Source organism: Apiospora phragmitis (genome assembly GCF_038363925.1).
Source record: "Apiospora phragmitis strain CBS 135458 chromosome Unknown utg000005l:1.0-4161743.0:1.0-4166827.0, whole genome shotgun sequence".
NCBI classification, from domain to species: domain Eukaryota; kingdom Fungi; phylum Ascomycota; class Sordariomycetes; order Amphisphaeriales; family Apiosporaceae; genus Apiospora; species Apiospora phragmitis.
Genome location: NW_027117403.1, coordinates 3,890,919 through 3,909,823, shown reverse-complemented (window position 1 = coordinate 3,909,823; position 18,905 = coordinate 3,890,919). Strand labels below are relative to the sequence as shown.

Here is an 18,905-nt window from a genome sequence, read left to right as displayed (position 1 = left end):
GGTCGAGTGCGCCACCCTGACGCCCACGGTCACCTGGCTATTCGCGCCCGGCGACATGCCGGGCCTCCGGACGCTCTGCTCGGCGGGCGAGGCAGTCGATGTCGAGTCCGCCTTCCGATGGGCCCGGGCAGGGGTCTGCTTCTTCAATGGATGGGGCCAGAGCGAGACGTCCATGTGCAGCACGCTGGCGGAACTCGCCCCCGACAGCCCTTACCCGCAGAGCATTGGCACCCCTGTGGGTTGCGCCATCTGGATCGCCGACGAGGCCAACGTGAACAAGCTGGCCCCAATCGGGGCCGTAAGGCAGCTGATCATAGAGGGCCCCGGAGTGACACGAGGCTATCTGAACGACGAAACCAGAACGGCGGAATCCTTCATCCCGCCACAGTCGTGGACACCTCGAGGCAGACCGGGTCGATGGCACCGCAAGATCGGTGCATGTAGCGCAGTGGTGACCTGGCGAGATACTACACCGATGGCAGCATTGAGTATATGGGACGGCAGAGCAGCCAAGTGAAGATCCACGGGCAACGGTTCGACCTCGGCGAGGTGGAGAAAGCCATCTGCTCTTGCGCGGCCGTTCGGGGCGCTTTTGCTACGGTCGAGGCGTCGGCCGAAAGCCACGATGACCCTACATGATCCCAACAGCGTGGCTAGTGGTCCAGGACTTCCCTAGCACGCCGTCCGCGAAGCTGGATCGGCAGCGCCTCAAGGAGTGGGTGGGGAAGAAAGATCTGACAGCCGTTAGACTAGTCATCAGCTCATTGCGGCGGACACAGTTGTCCGGGCCAACCACGGCCAAAGAGAAGGTGCTGTACTCGTCATGGGAAACCGTGTTATCGGTTCCGGAAGGAGGGCTTGGGAGGGAGAGCTCCTTGCTGAGGCTCGGGGGCGATTCCGTCACTGCGATGCAGATTTCCTCGCTCTGCAGAAGTCGGGCGTCAAGGTGTCAGTAGCTACACTACTTCGGAGCGAAACTCTGGCCGACGCGGCCTCCGCCGGGGAGTGGCTTCCGGGGTTCACCGACGCTGGCGGAAGCTCTTGCTCTGGCGAGGCAAATGTCGGGGATGGGTCCATTGTTCAGCCGGCCGAGCCCTCACTGACCCTGCGCGAAACACACCTGGCTGGTTCAGAGAAGCCGAGAGTGCAACTACTCTCCAGGCATCTCGTTTCCATGGGTATCTCAGTGCCCGAAGTCGAACCCGTGCTGCCGTGCACTTCCATGCAAGATGGCATTCTGTTCGCCCAGATGAAGGGAAAAGGGGATGAATACTGGAACACATTGCGGATCAAGATGTCCACAGACGACAACCAAGAAGGCCTCGATCCACACCAACTCGCCAAGGCGTGGCAAGCCATCTGCGAGGCCCAACCCGTTTTGCGCACGTTCTTCATCAGCTCCATCTCCGACCCGGAATGCGCCTTCCAGCAGGTTATACTCAAGGATGTGTTCCCATCCATATCACAAGGGCCTGTCAAGTCGCGCCTGCGCCCGGGGGGGGGGGACTTCCCGATGCCGGGAATCTCCCCGACGCAGCCACCGCACCATCTGCATCTCACGCGCGTCTCTCGCTATGTCGTGTACGCCACAATCTACATAAACCATGTGCTGATGGACGATCGATCCATGGGCATCCTCGGCCAGCTGCTCCGCCAAGCCTATGCCGACCTGTCAGCACTTGCTCCGGGACCGGGCCTGGGTGACTACGTTGCCTGGGATCGCCACCATCGCACTTCGGCCCGCGATTACTGGTCGAGGTATCTTTCGGGCGTAAAACCCTGCCTGGTTCCTCACTCGGTCTCCCAAGTTCCTCCAAGGCGGAAGCCAGTAGTAGTAGCTTCCACGACACAATCCCCAGAAGAGATGCCAGCACTCTACATGACTTCTGTAAGGGTCAGGGCATCACCCTCGCCAACTTGGTGCAGGTTGCGTGGGGTATCGTCCTGAAGAACTGCACGGCGACGGAATCGGTGTGTTTTGGCAGCATCCTCTCGCAACAAAGCTCCGTCGAACGCGGCGAGTCGACCTTGGGCCCCCTCCTGGCCATGGTCGTCTGCAACTTTGAGGCTTCCCCGAGCAGCACCTTGCGTAGCCTCCTCGAGGGTGTCAGGGACGATGCATTGGCTATTCTGGAGAACGGCGGATGCCCGATGAGCGAAATGCACGACCAACTCGGGATGGGCCACTCGCCGCTTTTCAACACGGCCATGACCATTGCGCGCACTCGCCCCGGCGGCGTAGAAGTCGGTTCGGACATAAAGCAAGAGTATCTAGATGTTGAAGATAACCCAACCGAAGTGAGTGGCAGTTTTTTCCAGCTCCTGTGCAGACCATTGCTAATCTGCTGTCACAGTATCCCCTTACCATTGGAGTCGGGTACGACCAAGACTCGTATGGGGCTCGGATATGGTGTGGCCAAACCAGAATATCCATCTCCGATGCTTCAGAAGTTGGAACGATGTTCTCCGTCGCCCTGAACAGCATCATGAAAAACCCGGAGCAGTCGGTGCAGGATCTGACGGCACGACTGAGCAGCCCAAGCACCATGTCGACCACTGTCGTCGACGACATCCCAAAGACGTGGGAGCACTCGGACACTTCTGAAAGCTCCACCACAAGCAACTGTCAGAACACTCCTTCCACTTCGTCGGCCAGACGGAACCTTCTCGGATACCGAGGCCGAGCTGCGTCAGCTCTGGTCGCAGGCCCTGGCTCTTCCCGCCGACACCATAGCCAGGGATGGCAACTTCTTCGAGCTGGGCGGAAACTCCATCCGTGCGATGCGCCTGGTCAACCAAGCGAGAGCGGCCCACCTCTCCTTTACGGTAGCCGACGTCTTCAAGGCCCCCGTGCTATCCACTCTGGCTGCCGTCATCTCGCGTCCTTCCTCCAGCTCCGGCGCGTCAAGCCAAGACTTGGTTCCGACCAGGGACGCCAACTCCGATTTTGCCTCCGCCCCCGTGGAACTGCGTCACGTCGCGGACCTGGCGACATGGCACGCTTGTTTCCGAAGCGACAACATCGAGAGCGCGGTGCCGGTCACCGACGCCCAAGCTTCCCAGCTCGCGGTGAGTGAGCTGGACGGCGAGAGCCTGCACAACAAAGCCATCATCGAACTGCTGGGGGGCCTCGACATGGCCCGCCTGGCCAAGGCGTGTGAGCAGGTCGTGCAGCACCATGCGCTCTTGAGAACCGTGTTCGTACAGGAAGGCCCCCGGTTGCACCAAGCGGTCCTCCGTTCCCTCCCCCGCCAGTACCGTGACGATTCAGGGGCATGATGAACAGCCGATGGGCTTCGACCAGGCTCGGTATTTGCCACGGTTCCAACTGCGATGCGATGGCCCGGACAACAGCTCTTGCGACGAGCTGCGCCTCCACATCCATCATGCCCTATACGACGCCATCTCCATTGAGCTGGTCCTCCAAGACCTTCACGCAGCCTACATGGGAGAGCCGCTGTCCGACACGCCAAAATTCTCCGACTGGGTGGCGCAAGTGGGCGCCGCGAGCTCCTCGTCCTCGTACGACTACTGGCGCACGTTCCTGGCCAAATCGTCCGTGACGGCCCTCACGCCCCCGCGGCTGCCCGCCCGGGGCGCAACCCAGACCCGCAGCGTCACCTTCCGGACGCGGTCCCGGAACCTCCAGACGCGCTTCGGCCTGCCCTCGAGCGCGCTGAGCGCCGCGTGGGCCGCGGCGCTGTTCCTGGCGATCGGCTCGCGCGACCTGGTCTTCGGCGCGGCCAACGCCAACTGGAGCCGGTCCTCCTTCCCGAACGTCCTCCAGGTGCCCGGGCCCTGCTTGAACCTGCTCCCGGTCCGGGCCACCTTGCCCGACGAGACGACGTTCGGCTCCCTGATTGAGCAGCTCCAGGCTCAGGTTCGGTGGGAATTCCCCATCAGCACGTCGGCTTTCGCTCCATCGTGAGGCAGTGCACGAACTGGCCTTCGTGGACGAGACTGGGCTCGGTCATGGTGTACCAGAACTACGAGACCGTCGGCGACGCTCTCATCTTCGGGCATGTTGATGCTATTTTTGCCGGCGAGGGAACCATCGGCGACACCACGGACTTCTGGGTCGCGGCTCGGCCAGCGGCAGAGCCGGAAGGAGACGACGATCTTGATTTCGAGATCATGTATGCTCCTCATAGGATCTCTGAGGAGCAGGCGCGTTGGGTGTCTCGCTGCTTAGAGTCGGTATTGGCCTCTGTCCACACATTGCTGGAGTACTCACTTGAGTCTTTTCAGAAGCTCGTGGATTGTCCCGTGCCTAGTCAAGTCCCCGTAGCGAACAAGACTGTCGATTCCCCCAACGACGTCGTTAACAGGTCTAGTTCTCCGGATAGACAAGCCCAGGCAACTGTGGCGCTTGCCTGGAGCGACGTTGTTCTGAAAGAACAGAGCAACGAGGAAGTCAACGACGGTGCCTCACTATTCGACTGCGGGGGTGATTTGGAGACGGTGCTCTTGCTGTCGTGGTGGTATCGTTATCGCGGCTACGATGTTTCCATGTATGATATCATCGAAAATCCGACAAGACTGGGACAATCGCAGCTTCTTGGTAAAGGTCTGGTGATGGGGCAGAGCTAGAAGTCGAGCTATCGGGCTGATCATGAATGGACCGGGCAGGATGGTACGTCTTTATGTTTCATGGTTAATACTTTGTGGGCCAATAAGGCCCGCTGCCTTAAGATCCAGATGCGTCAATTTTACTATTCTTAATATTGATATCCTATCAAGCATAAACGGAGACTTGTACCTTCCTTAAGAAATCTCCATGTACATCTAATCTAGTTCGTCCATCTCGTTAATCAAGGCACAAACGGATGTGGTGCGAGAGCTAACAATACACTGTCTGGTTGTAGAGTGAGCACGAGGTTACATTCCGCTACATGGTATCACTCCGTCTCACTGGCACTCCTTTGAACTGGACGGTTGCAAGTGGTCGCTGTCTTTTTCATGCTGTTGGCATTCTTTCGTTTGTTTGTCGTTTGGTTGACTGTTGACCCCCAAGCGCCATGCGGTGTCACCACACCTTTAAAGGGGCAGTAAGCATGTTCCCACCTAATTCCAAAGAGACCGCCATCTTATGAGATCAGCCATCATATATGTGGGACATGCCTAGTCAGATTCGTTCGCGCCCCGATTGCCTAAATAAGTATCAATTTCTTTACTGAGGAGGGAGGCCGATGAGGAACTCCGTTTCCATCCATTCGATTCTTCCAGGTATAGCTCCCGGGTATAAGTTCCACTGCCCCCCCCCCCCCCACTCTGATATAATTGAATTCACTTCTTGTCACCATCTTCAGCTGATTACGATATCCTCAGAACTGCAGCTCTGCTTCTCCGGATCCCGTGGCCCCTGAGCTGGCAGATATTTCAGCCCGACAGATGCACGAGATCACCTCGAGCGGCATCGAGTGTGATTTGCAAAAGCTGTACCCGGGTCCGCCCAAATGCTCCTGCTGCACCAACTGGGTTGAAGAGTACACGACGGATCTCAAAAGCTCTATCGAGGAGCAGCCCGAGTCAAAGCGGAAAGCCCTCGTGGTACGCATGGGCATAAACCATGGCGAGGGCAAGCCCCTGTCGCTGGATTCCATCGTGGTCCAGAGCCAGCACATCAAGGATCTGCTGGGCGATGTCTTCCAGGGTTACGGGGGCATCACGGCCAACCTCAACAAGCTGGTCTTCAGAGCACCCTTTCATCCCTTCTACCACCGCGGGGCCCGGTTACAAAATCTGCTGGCCGAGAAGAAGCAGGAAGATGCACATGCCCATGCATACTCTCAGCTGCTCTACAACATTCTGGGGCATGAACTCAAAGAGACCATGGACGAAGCGAATGACCTCTGTGCCTAACAGGTCATCACATACCAGCTTCTCTGGGCCATTTTTGAGCCTGGTACTCGTATTTACTCGACATTGAATGATCTAGATCAGTTCTTTCTGGTCCGAAGCACCCAATAAATAATGGGATGTTTCAGAATTGCTGCCTCATACGTTGATCATAACGGATATATGTTCGGATTCGCCACCATCAATTTGGACATCGCATCCTTTACAAAAACCAAAAAAATCACCAGCTTGAATGTTCATCCCACGTCGTTCCGCGATGACGAAGGCCTGATGAAACAAGCTATATGGGCCCGAGGCAAACGGTTCTACGATCTTCGGGGTGTTCAGTACAAAGCGTATCGGGGCTCCTGCCTTCTAGCCGACGAATATATCTGGGGTACTAGGCGTAAGGTAATTAAACGACAACGTGGCTGTTGATCTTAACGCTGATAGCTTGCAGCAACTCGATGGACGCGTAGTCATTGACGCCTCATTGGCTCCTCCTCTAGTCGGTATTGGTCGTCTTGTCTCTCTTGATGATCCGTCCGTGGCCCCAACGATCCATGTTGACGAACAACCCAGCCACCAGACGCCAAGAAGCCAAAGACGATATCAACCTGCTTTTCACGACCCAACTCCCCATCCGGGGATCACATCCCGCTATCGGTCAATCAGACGAGAAACCTCGTCACAAAGGGCGCTCGAAACTGCTTCAGGTGCAAACTGGCTCTCAAGGTAAGTAATATGCGCAATCACACAGTCTCACAAAGAAGAAAGCTAATCTAAGACGTTCAAAGTCGAACCTTCCGAGGAACAGCTCATGCTTAGCAATGGTAGCGTTCGAGGATATTCATTGGTAGACAAATGCTGGGGACTGTTAGTGTAGACTCTATCGGAGAAATCAACTGGAACGAGAACGCGTCCCAAATCTCCGACTCCCCGAGGGGCATAAGGGGCTCATCCTCGCCTTTGTTGATGGGCAGCTGTCCGACTCGCAACCCTTCGACGGCATCATCCAGGGCAAGGGTCTCGGGCTCACGATGCTCCTGGCCGGAAGCCCCGGCACGGGCAAGACCTTGACGGCCGAGGCGGTTGCCGACAGACTGCGCAAGCCGCTCTACGTGATGAGCGCGGGCGAGCTGGGCCAGAGCGCAGCCTCGGTCGAGAGGGAACTCAACATTACTCTCGAGATGACGGAGAAGTAGGGGAGCCATTCTACTCTTAGACGAGTGCGACGTGTTCCTGGAGAAGCGATCGCATAGCAACCTGGCACACAACGAGTTGGTCGCGGTTTTCTTGAGGTAAGTGGACTATCGTCCCAGTCCGCTTGTGCCGTCTCACATTCATCCCACTGACGCTCAGCGCTTAGAACTCTCGAGTACTATACCGGAATGCTATTCCTGACGACCAACCGTGGTGATGCCATCGATGCCGCTTTCCAGAGCAGAATCCACCTGACGCTGCAGTATCCCGAGCTCAGCACCGATGCCAAGACCCACATCTGGAACCAGTTCCTGTCGCGTGCCCCTTCCAGCGCCGTGACTACTCTCGAGGTGTCGAACCTGGCACTTCTACCACTGAACGGCCGACAGATCAAGAACATTGTCAAGACGGCCTCGTTACTGGCCAGAAGCTAGGGATGTCCTTCGATCAAAGGCGAGCACATCGAGACCGTGCTCAAGGTGACAACCCAAGATGGCGAGAAAGCAAAGCAGGAGGGTATTGATAACACACGCGATGACGTCCAAGTCAAGATGTAAACGCTATTCTGAGTACAGCCCTCTCTCAGGAGTTGGTTACTTTCGGGGCAACGGATTCTACTGGACCTGGACGAGACCTCTCGTATTCGCCCGTTCGTCTTGCAGCTGGGCTGTCCAAGTGACAGGCATGCGATGATCACAGCTAAGGAGGACAGGCAGGAGCATACTGAACTAGTTAGGAGAATGAATTTTTGATCTGGCCGAGGTGAGACAGTCACTAGGGAATAACCCCTTTTCCCGGATCCGCCTATGATCAAACTGGCGTATGCCCCTACCGAAACCAGATAGTTATGTGCCCCTAAATAAGATAAATGTTATCTCTAGATGGCGATAATGCGTCCACCTGAGAAGATTTTCACGGATTTCCCTCCGGCTTTTATATGGCAGGCCACCGCTGCCTTTGAACAAATCCATAGGTTTGCTGGGGCTACTTACACCCGCACACATTACATTCTCCGACAATATGTAGCTTGAACTCAGTGTTGCCTAACTATCATGACGCGACGGATGACTCATTGGGGAAACAGGATTGGAGTTGATTGTGTATGCGATACAGCGACTGTATACTGTGTCACGGAATACTGGGTAGCGCAGTATGCAATTTGCCAATGTTGTTAGGCATGTAGTTGGGGAGTACAGGGTAGTACTGAAACCAGCTTCCTCGTAGTGCTGGGTTAACAACCAATAAAAACGTGAGTGAGCCGAGAGAAAATTGCCAAGGACCAGAGCGGAGGTGGGACGCAAGGATAGTGGCAGCCTAGTGGGATTTCTATGGGACCTGCCTGTTGCCTGGAAGCCTGAACAACTTGATTAATTAGGCAATTAGAGCAGTGTATTTCCGCTCAGAAATTCCTCAAACCCCTTGGCGCTATACAGAATACTATGCCTGTTACTATCAAAGTTGCCAACCACGAAGCCAACCTGATCTACAGGCCCCAGAGAGTCGACAGCCCGGAGAGTCTCCTTGGAACACTGCACGGAGACGACAGCGCGGTGAACTGTTTTGGAAAGGTTTGCCCCCAAATTCCCACGGCGACATCCTCCAGTCTTCCCTGGAGGGCGACAACCTCCCGCCAGTTCTGCTCGCTCATAAGAATGGCTTCGTGAACGCGGCGACGACAGCCTACAGCCGGCACCACCATCTCGCCATCCGGCCCGAGGACATCTGGCTCGCCATCATCTCGCAGTTCAGCATCTACATCAACAAGCACGCCGAGGAGCTCCGCGGCCAGTTCGTGGCGCACGCGGGCCAGAAGGAGCTCAAGATCGTCTACGAAAACGCCACGCGGCACACGGTCGACTTCGCCGACTTCGCGCGGCAGATCCGCGGCTTGATCTCGGAAAGCGTCGTCGATGACGAGGTCGGCCGCTGGATCACGCCCGACTTCAGCACCACGACGGGGACAACGTCGTCGTGGCCCACGTCATGATGATGGGCACGCTGCAGGCCTACTTCCGCTACGCCATCCCCTCGGTCACGCTGCTGGGGACGAAGCAGGACTACGAGGAGATCCTGCGCCGGCTCGACAGGCGAGCCCGCCACGGCGAGGAGCCCGGCGCCTTCTCCGACCTCCTGCGGCCGGTCGTCCGGTGCCTCATTCGCGGCTTCGACGAGCCCGGGCACCCGGACGTGCGCAGCTTCTGGGAGAAGATCTGCGATGAGCACCACGGGAGCGGCTTCAGCTACTACACGGGCTCTATATAGAACATGCTAATTATACATAGATAGCTTGCAAGACCCACACAGAGTTTGCTATATCGATTCACCGTCTTTCAACTGGCCAACCTGCGAACCACTACAACGTAGCCCACTTTCTATGGCAATACCCCCTATCCCTCAGATATCTTAAGCCATATCGTCAATATACTCGAGTCTGATGACACGGCAGAGAACTCATGACCGAGTGGTTAGTTCGATATCCGCTCGAATCTCAACCTACCCCTTTTCACCTCTCCGTCCGCCGCCCCCGATCAACCGGGCCTTGACCCCGTCTCCCCACTCCTCCAGCGCCTCCTTGCCCAGCTTCTCTCTCCCCTTTCGCGCCTTCAAAAACGCGCCGAACTCCTCCTCCCATCCACCCGAGACCAGGAATGCAAGGCCGCTTGTCTTCCACAGCGGCATGCCACCGGTGGCGATGATGCTTGCCACCAGCAGCAGGGCCGCTAGGGCGGTCTCCACGAGGGGCAGTATCATCCAGGGCCAGCGCACACGGATATACGTCTCGTCGTAGACGGCCTGGCCCTGGACCGTTGTCGCGTTGTAGTTGTCCCCGGGGTCGACGCTGCGAATCTGGTTTGTCAGAGCGGCCGCGAGATCCGTCGAAATCTTATCGAAGGGCGAATTCATCAAAGCATATCCGAGATTGAACTGTACATTTCGGGAGAAGTCGGGGCGGTAGATGTTGTTACGAACAGTAGAGCCAAGGAGGACGGACAGCACGTTTGGGAGCATCGATGTCATCCGAGAGATGTTGTAGACTCGGTCAGTGGAGTTGGCGACATAACTCTTGTAGTAAGTCCCCATCTCATTGCCGGAGGCGTAAGGTAGGGTGAGATTGCCCGTAAGGGTGAGACGCTCCGAGGTCATATTGAGATCAGCATGGGAGATGCCAGCAGGGGTGGCGGTTACGTTGTGGTAAACTTGCTCGCACCACCCGAATTCCGCATAGGATACCTGGACAGGAGGCGGTTCCAGTCGTCCGTCTTTGCTCGTCGGTATGCCCTTGTTGAGTGCCTTGATGGCTGTGAGGGGGCCAAATGACGGCCAGTCGGCGGCCCCGTTCGCATGGAACAGTGACCCAAAAAGCATGGTCCCTTCTCCTGCACCTCCCGTATTCTCTTGATTCCATGACATAACAAGGACGTCATCTAGGTCTTCTCGGTCCACTGCACAGTGACTAGTAGTCAGTAGTGGTCCAAACAGATGAGCAGTAGTGGCAAGCATAGAGATGCCCCAGGTAACACTGTCTCATTTCTTCCCGGTAGGGTAACAGAGTAGATGTAGAGGTGGCTTACTCATGCCGGGGAATGTGTAAGCCAGCTGACGGTGCTACGGTCACCCCATGCAACGGCGACCCCTAAATTTAGATAGCCCCTGACAGCACCATATATAAATCAGTATATAAACTAGTCAGCTTTTGATTTATAATTAATTGAATAATACCATCTTCTTCTTTTTCTTTTCCTCTTTTCGATGGGCCGTAAACTTGACGAGTCAGCACTATAACGCGCGATTTAAGATGTTGTAAATGGTTCGTTAATAAAACAAACCGCCGAGAAGCATAATATCCTGGAACAATTTTAAAGGCTCGGATTCACGGCCGTAAGACTATAAAACAACGGAATAAGTCCTTCCAGGCTTTAATAATAGCGGAAGAGTTTTAGATCGTGACTTGGTACCTTGCGTAATATAATCTAGGCTGTTTACCGGCGTATATTATCTTTCGGATATTCGCTTAACGGATTTTTTAAATTAACGAGATTAATATAATACTCGGTAAATACTAGGTTAAAAAATTTATTGCTCGTTATTTATTTATCGGTATTATTTTTTTTAAAAGGATAGATTTTTTAAAGCTTGATGTAACTTCCGTAGAAAAAATTATCGAGTTTTTCGAGCGGCTTAAAAATCTTATTTTAAAATCAATCCCTCCGGAGTTTCGGTTTAATGTCGACAAGATCGGTAACTAGCTCGGCTATAAAACGAATATAATAGTTATTAAATTTATTAGAATAAAGAGAATATTAATTATAGACTCTTTTAACCGATAATGGGCTTCTGCGGTCGAATATAATAACGCTTTAAGCCGAGCCTTGCCTCCTTTTATAATATTTAAAGGTTAATAGGTCTAGTAGTAATAGTTTTTAGAAGAGGAGGACTCGCTAACGGATACTATAGAGGATTAGGTTTTTATAGCATCCCTTAAAGGCTGGACTAACAAGGAGCTGGCCTTAGTATAGCTAAATAAGGTCTTTATCCCTTATATAAAGCCTAAAAACGAGGACTAGTAACGGCTTATTATCCTGGATGGCCACGTTAGCTACGTAAGCGAGGACTTTATTATAACGTATTTAAAATATAAAATATAACTTCTCTTCTTTTTAGCACACTCGTCGTACCTATTATAACCCCTAGATCTTAATCCTTTTAATATATTAAAGAATACCTATTAGTAAAAGGTGACCTTATTCTATATAGGGCTTAATAATATAAATATAAGTAAGAGGGATTTCCTTTAATATTACGAGCTAATTAAAAGGTTTACTTTTCGGCCGTATATAATAGCTAGCGGCTAGGCCGTAATTAGTATATTCCCTCGCGATATTAATAAGTCTTTTAATAATATAACGAACGCTATCTAGGTTTTAAAAGAAACTTAATAAAACGTACTAGGGTTTATATTAATAATATAAGAAAGTATCCGAACGTGCGATAAAAGTCGCTTTTATTAATATAATAAGTAATAGTTTATAAAAATAAAGGTAATTAAAGTATATAAGTTTAAAAATATTTATAATAGTTTTATTAAAATTATTTATTTTATTAATAAATTAAAATTAATATTTAAATTAATTATTAAAATAAAAAGTATTTATATAAAATATATAAAAAACGTCCGTCGTTATATATTTAATCTCTTCTTTTATTAATCCGTTAAAACGTCCGCTAGCTTACGGTAATCCCGTTATCGGCTCACGGTGATCCATCTTTTAAATCACGGTGATCTATTTTAGTAGCTTATTTAAGAGCGTCGTGATCCCGTCGCTCTTAGCTTATTTATTAAAGCGGTAGTTTAATTACTCCTCGTTTCGTAACTTTTTCCTAGCTGCTTTTTTAGGTCGGGTCTATTCTTTTATTATTTAGGATATCTTTGTAATTATATTTATACGCTTTTATAATATAAGAGAGTTTATATTAATATAGTTAATAATACGGTCGGTAATTATAATATTATAGCCTGATTAGGGTATAGTAGTTTTATTCCGGCGGGTGGGGTTTTAACCGTATGGTTAGGTTAGGTTATAATACTATCCTCCTTCTTTTAACCGCTTTATTTTTAAAGTATCGATTTTATAAGTATTTTAATTACCCGTATTATTAAATTATAGTAGGTTTCTTTTCTTTATTATTCTTTATTATAATATTTATTTATTATAATTAGTTATATTAAAAAATCTCGGTTAAAAAAACTGTCGCGCGTTTAGTTCTTATTATTAATATAGAATTTACGGGTAACTTAATTAGTATACCTTATACTTATTATTTTCGCTAGAACTTAGCTTGTTATATAAACGAGAAATTATTTCGCTATTCGGAGTATATTCGGGTTAGTCGCTCCTATAATAGCACTTTTATTACGTCGGCCTTAACAAAGCTGGCTATTTAATAAAAAAAGCTGGAGGCGGAAGAGTCGGATATAAAAGAGACTTTGTTCTTTTTATAAACGTAGTTATTTACCGCCTTAGGTTATTTAGCCCGTTTTCGTTATATAAAGAAGGTTGTGGTAAAAAAGCGTTCGGAGGCGTTTCGTTAGGGAATATAGGAGCTGGATAAGGAAGATAGTGTTTTTTTTTCGATTATTAACTAGGAGAACTTCGTTTTTAATAACCTGCGTTCTTTAGGTATTTCTGGGGACGTTAACTGGTCGTTTTTTAGTTTAGTAGGTTTCTCTGAACCTAGGCCGTCGGTCCTCGCGGGGGAAGCTTTTTTTTAAACTTTTGGAGTTTTTCCGCGGCGTTCGCTAGGTGTTTTTTAAGCTTTTAGGTATTATTCTTTAATAGGTAACCTTTTTACTAAACGAGGTATTGGAAGTTTCGTTTTTTCTTTTTTTTATTAATAATTCTGTCGATTTTATACTCGTGTTGATCTGTTTTAATTTCTAGTTACGTATCGATTAGGGTTTCTTTAGCCGTTGGTTCGAGTAATGAAATATGAAATATAAGGTGTATCCGTATTATTTTAAGTAGCAATAATTAGTAGTTAGTTTTTAAAATAATTTCTACGATTTTGAATAGTCCGATCTTTTTGAAGTCTAGTTTATCGCTTGGTCGCTTGGTTTTAATGTTTCGTTATAAAAGGTAGATTTTTTTTCCTTTTTTAAAGGTTAGTCTTTTTAATTTTATTCGGTCGGCGTATCCTTTTATCCATTATTAAAAGAAGGTGAGGTTTTATTATAATATAATTTAAAGTTCTTTTAATTTTTTGATTTATATAGTCGTAATTAATACTAGCTTTTTTTTAAAGGTTTCTTAATAATTTCCGGGTCGTATTTATAGTTTATTCGGAATAATAAGATACGCGTAGTTTCGTTATCCGCGTTATTATAAATAAATTAAGTTATTAATAATAATTATACCTAATTATTTTATTTATAATTAATATAGTAGCGTAGGTATTATTTTAAGGTTTAGTTTATTTATTTAGTTTGTTTATTTATTTAAAGGTGGTAAGCTGTAAATAGTTTATATTTAACGCCGAGTTATGTTATTAGGGATTTCTAGAATTTAGCGGTAAACAGTTTATTTTTATCGGAGATAATCGTTTCAGGCAGTCCGTACTGGCTGACGATTATTCGGAGGAAGGTATATATTAAATTATTAATATCGCTAAATTCTTTATATGGTAAGAAATAGGTGTACTTTGTGAGTTTATTTATAATTATTAGGATGTTATTATAATCGACCTTAATTAAAGGTTTTTTTAATAAAGGTGGTTTAATAACGAAATTAAATATAATAGTTTTTTATACTTTATTTAGCGGTAGGATCGGCTATAACTTTCCGTATAGCCGGTATCGGGTGGCTTTTACTTTGCTATAGAGGTTACACTTACCGATCACTTTAGCTACGATTAGCTTGAGGTTTTTATAATCGAATTATTTAGTAATCCTCTTCTAGGTTTTAAATATTCCTTAATATCCGTGTATAGGGTGCTCGTAAAATTTTTAAATAAAGTCTTCGCGGTATTACTTAGGGATATAGATCTTGTTTTAATAAAAAGCGAGACCGTTATAGTTTTCGAGGTAATCTTTAGGATAATTCGCGGGGTCAAGGTTTTAACTAAGTTATCGGAATTTAATAACCTATTCGTCGTTATATTAAACATGGTTCGTAACGTTTAATTATTTTAAAAATACGAGGTTGCCGTTTTAATTATAAATAAGAATTATTCGCGTCTTGGGCGGAACTTCCTTTTAATGGTCCGGTTATTAGCTTAGTGCGTTAACGCGACCGTTCTTGCTACTTTTTTAATAGATAATAATAAGGTTAAATCTTAATAGGAATTTAAACTATTATATTTATTATTTATTTAATTCTTTAATAGTAGTAAACGTTATAAGGTTTTTATAATCGGTATAGACTTTAATTAGCTTTATTATTTCGTTAAGGTAATATTTTTATTTTTCGTAAGCTTTAATAATAGTTATTAGTTTTTTATTGTAAATTTAATAATTTAGTTTTAATTCGTTAAGCTTTTTTTAAAAAAATACGACGGGATGCGACTTTTCGTTATTATTTTATTAATTTAGTTACCTTTCGATCGTATAGTTTAATACGTCGGTTTCGACTTTAAAAGGTTTAAACGGGTTTATTACGCGAAATATTAATTCGTTAAAGATTCGTTCTTTAATATTATAAAAGGCCTCGTTTTCCTTTTCTGTTTATTAAAATAGTTCGTCTTTTTTTATTAAATTCGTTAGGGGTGTCGCTATTTTGTTAAATCCGGGGACGAAAATCCGGTAGTAATTAATTAGTTTTAAAAAGGATCTAACTTTTATAACGCTTATAAGTGTAAACTACTTTTTAATTATTAAGATTTTCAAAGGTTTTATTCAAATTTCGCCAAAGATATTACGTATTTTATAAAAGTAACGGATCGTTAATAAAATTCGCTCTTTTTTAAATTAATTAATAGGTTAGCGTTTTATAGTTTTTAAAGTATTAATTTTACGTATTTTCGATATTATTCGTTATTTTCGGAGTAAATAAAGATATCGTTGAGGTATATTACGATAAACTTATCGAGGTATTTTTATAAAACGTAATTAATTATAATTTAAAAATTAATTAATATATTAATTAAGTTAAACGGTATAGCTTAATATTCGAAATAGCCGTATTTAGTTCGGAACGCGGTTTTCTACTCTTTTCTTTTTTTAATTCAGATTAGGTTATATACGTTAAAGAGGTTGAATATTGTAAAGATTTTAACGTGTAACAGTTTATCCTATAAATCGCTAATTAAAAGTAAGGGGTACCGGTTTTTAATAATAATTTCGTTAAGTTTCTAATAATCGATATATATACGCTATTTAGGTTTCCCGTCTTTGCTTTTTTTTAGGACGAAGAAGGATAAGGAAGCCTATTAATAATATAAATAGTTAAATAACTCTTTTTTTGAGATTTTCCGTAATATATTTTTTTAAGGTTTATTCGTACTCTTAATTAAGTTTATATATAGGTATAAATAAGGGTTCTTTTTTATTTTTAAAGGGTATTTTATAATTTTACCGTGTATAAAACGGTAAGCCTATTTTTAATTTTTTATTAAAAAATGTTTCGAATTACCGGTACTTTTTTAATATAATCGTTATAATATTTAGCTTAAGTTTTTTAATAATAATATATATTTTAAAAACTTTAAATTTATTAAGGGGTTATTTTTTAAACCGCTACTTATTAATTAAACCTTTTTTTAATATATTTTATTAAAATTAGCTTATTTTTTAATTAATTTTAAAATTATTTACCCGTAATTAAAATATTTTTAAAATTATATCGTATCTTACGACGTCCGTAATATTACACGTAATTCGTTTATAACGTCTTCTAATATTAATTAAAAGGTTCGCGATTTCTTTTTATATTTCTTTATTGTTATAAGTTATAAATCTTTTATTAACGGTTTTAAATCAATATAAAGCGTTTTTTTCTTATTATTCGAATTTAAAGTAATTAATGATTTATAATAAAATATAGTTTTTTTATACTTCGCTCGCTATCAAGTAACGCTCTAATATAAACTCTTTTTACACTTAGTATTAATATAATATACTTATAAATAACTTAATTATCCGTTATTTAATATAAGAACCTATTTTAATCCGCTTATTATCGTTTTTTTATAATAAGCGGCGTTTATTTCTTAAACGTTACGTTTATAAATTATTAATAATATCTTACGATTAATCCTCGTATCGTCGCCATTATTCTCTCCGTTTTTTATAAAGCGTTTCTTAGTATACTAATAAGGGTATTTTTATACTCCTCTTCGTACGAAGTATTATCCCTAGTATTTAAAGTTCGGGTTTTTTTAATAATTCGAAAATTTATTAGGTTCGCGATAATCTATAAACGCTTTATAAGTTCTTTAATACGGTAAAGGGGTTCTCTTATTAAGTATATACTTATATATCCTAAAAGTATTAAACGCTTTCCTTTAAATATTTATAAACTCGCGATTTTTCTTAGGTATACTTAAAATATTAATTTTTAAAATATTCCCTTTAATCTCGTCTTTTTAAATAATACTATTATAACTACCGTAAGTTTTCTTATATTAATAGGTACGCGCGTCGTCCGTTTAGGATCGACGTTCAAATTTTTCTAATAATATAATCCGGGTATAGTTACGTAATAAATCGTTTACTAATCTTTTAAGGAAACTATTTATATTCGAGTTTTTTCGCGAAGTATTTAATATAAGCGTTATATATATACGAAATTTATAAAAACGTAAAGTGTCCTCCGTATATAGGGGAGGTTTATAAGTTATTTTTTATTACATAGTTATTATAAATTCTTTAATTAAAACCGGCCGTAATAAGTATTTAGTATAAATATTTCGAGTCGGGGTAAGAAATACTAGGGATAATTAATTACCCGTCGGTTTTAAAGTCTCTAAATTTAGCGATCTCGTTTATTAGCTCGTTTATTAATATACTTATTAAATATTTATAGTTTATTAATTATTCCGATTAGCTTATAATATTATTTATCGAATTACTATCTTTGTTATAAAGAAAAGGTTACTCCTTTCGCATTATCGCGACGCTCCGGCTATAGCCCTTCTTGCTTTCCGGGGTTTTAAAGAACTATCCGGTGCCTTCTTTATCCGCTAAGTAAAAGGTATATCTATTATCGTAACAGGCTATTTAAAATAAGCTACTATATTTAATAGTAGCGTTATTATTTTTAATAATTATTATAAAAGTGTCCTCTATTTTAATAACGTTAACGTATTATTTTTTTAAAACTTATTAAAAATCCTTTTTTAATACTTAATATTTTTAAACGTAATACCTTAGTTTTTAATAATTATAATAAATATTACGTAACTTTTTATCTTATTTATTATATTTAATAACGTTAAAGTTTATAAGTTTATTATAATAACTATATGTTATAATATTTTTAAGTGGTATATAATTATATTAATATAGTCGCCCCGTATTAATTTAAATTTAATTAATTTATTATTAAAGTCCGCCTTATTTTTTACGGCGTCGCTTATATATATAAATATTAATTTTAATAATAAATTCTATATATAAAAAGAAGTTATTAAGGGCGTTAAGCCGGCTAAGTTTGTTTTTAATATTATTTTTTAATTTTTAATAATATATTATAATTTTCGTAATTTCGGTATAATTTAATCGAGTTATAATACGCCGGAACTCAGTTATATAAAAGGCGGTTAATCCTTTTTACTTAAAGGTTTTAAGCTCCCTCTCCGCTTATCGCTTTTCGTCGGGGTTCTAAAAGAGTAACTTAAAGGCTTATTCGAAGCCGTCGTAACTTTCGAAAATACGTTATACCTCTGTGCGGCATAATTTAACTTATTAATTGTTTTTTACGAGTTCGTTTAAGTAAGGTTCGAACTAAGCGAGTGCTTTATTTTTAAAGAACGAGGTAACGTAAATAACTCGCTAAGTAAAGTTTTAGAACGTCCTTTTATAAAATCGTTAATAGGTTTTAATTTAAATAAAAAAGCTTCGGAAATTTCCGCTTATTTTATTAAAAGGTGTTAACGTATTAATCTTGATACCCTTTTTTAATATAATAAGGGTTTAAATAATATTAATAACTATACGAAAGAGACGTACCTTTTCGCGTAACTTATTAATATTATAAAGTATTTATTTTAAAATACTTTTAATTAAAAGCTCGTTACGCTTTTTTTTAAATTTAACGTAATAATATTAATAATTAGCGCTCTTTTATTCGAGTTTTTTAATTCGTTTAATTAATACTTATCGTATAAGCTCGTCGTTATTATTATCGCTATCGATATCTATAATAAGGTTC

The 18,905-nt window shown here is 43.8% G+C and overlaps 3 protein-coding genes across 3 annotated transcripts; 2 read left to right on the top strand and 1 right to left on the bottom strand.

Annotated features, from left to right (window-relative positions):
• Positions 1-5,973: 5,973 nt before the first annotated feature.
• PG994_005185 (AAA family ATPase) lies at positions 5,974-7,475 on the top strand (the record flags this gene model as incomplete). Its single annotated transcript, XM_066856594.1, has 4 exons — positions 5,974-6,249; positions 6,299-6,573; positions 6,725-7,039; positions 7,208-7,475. 4 exons carry the CDS (start codon positions 5,974-5,976, stop codon positions 7,473-7,475), a joined length of 1,134 nt encoding a protein of 377 aa, XP_066718761.1.
• Positions 7,476-8,480: 1,005 nt separating this feature from the next.
• PG994_005184 (uncharacterized protein) lies at positions 8,481-9,303 on the top strand (the record flags this gene model as incomplete). The annotated part of the gene is made up of 3 exons (XM_066856593.1): positions 8,481-8,591; positions 8,645-8,959; positions 8,989-9,303. 3 exons carry the CDS (start codon positions 8,481-8,483, stop codon positions 9,301-9,303), a joined length of 741 nt encoding a protein of 246 aa, XP_066718760.1.
• A 231-nt stretch (positions 9,304-9,534) lies between these two features.
• On the bottom strand, positions 9,535-10,407 carry PG994_005183 (uncharacterized protein; the record flags this gene model as incomplete). The annotated part of the gene is made up of 1 exon (XM_066856592.1): positions 9,535-10,407. The coding sequence occupies one exon, from the start codon at positions 10,405-10,407 to the stop codon at positions 9,535-9,537; it is 873 nt and encodes a 290-aa protein (XP_066718759.1).
• Positions 10,408-18,905: the final 8,498 nt, after the last annotated feature.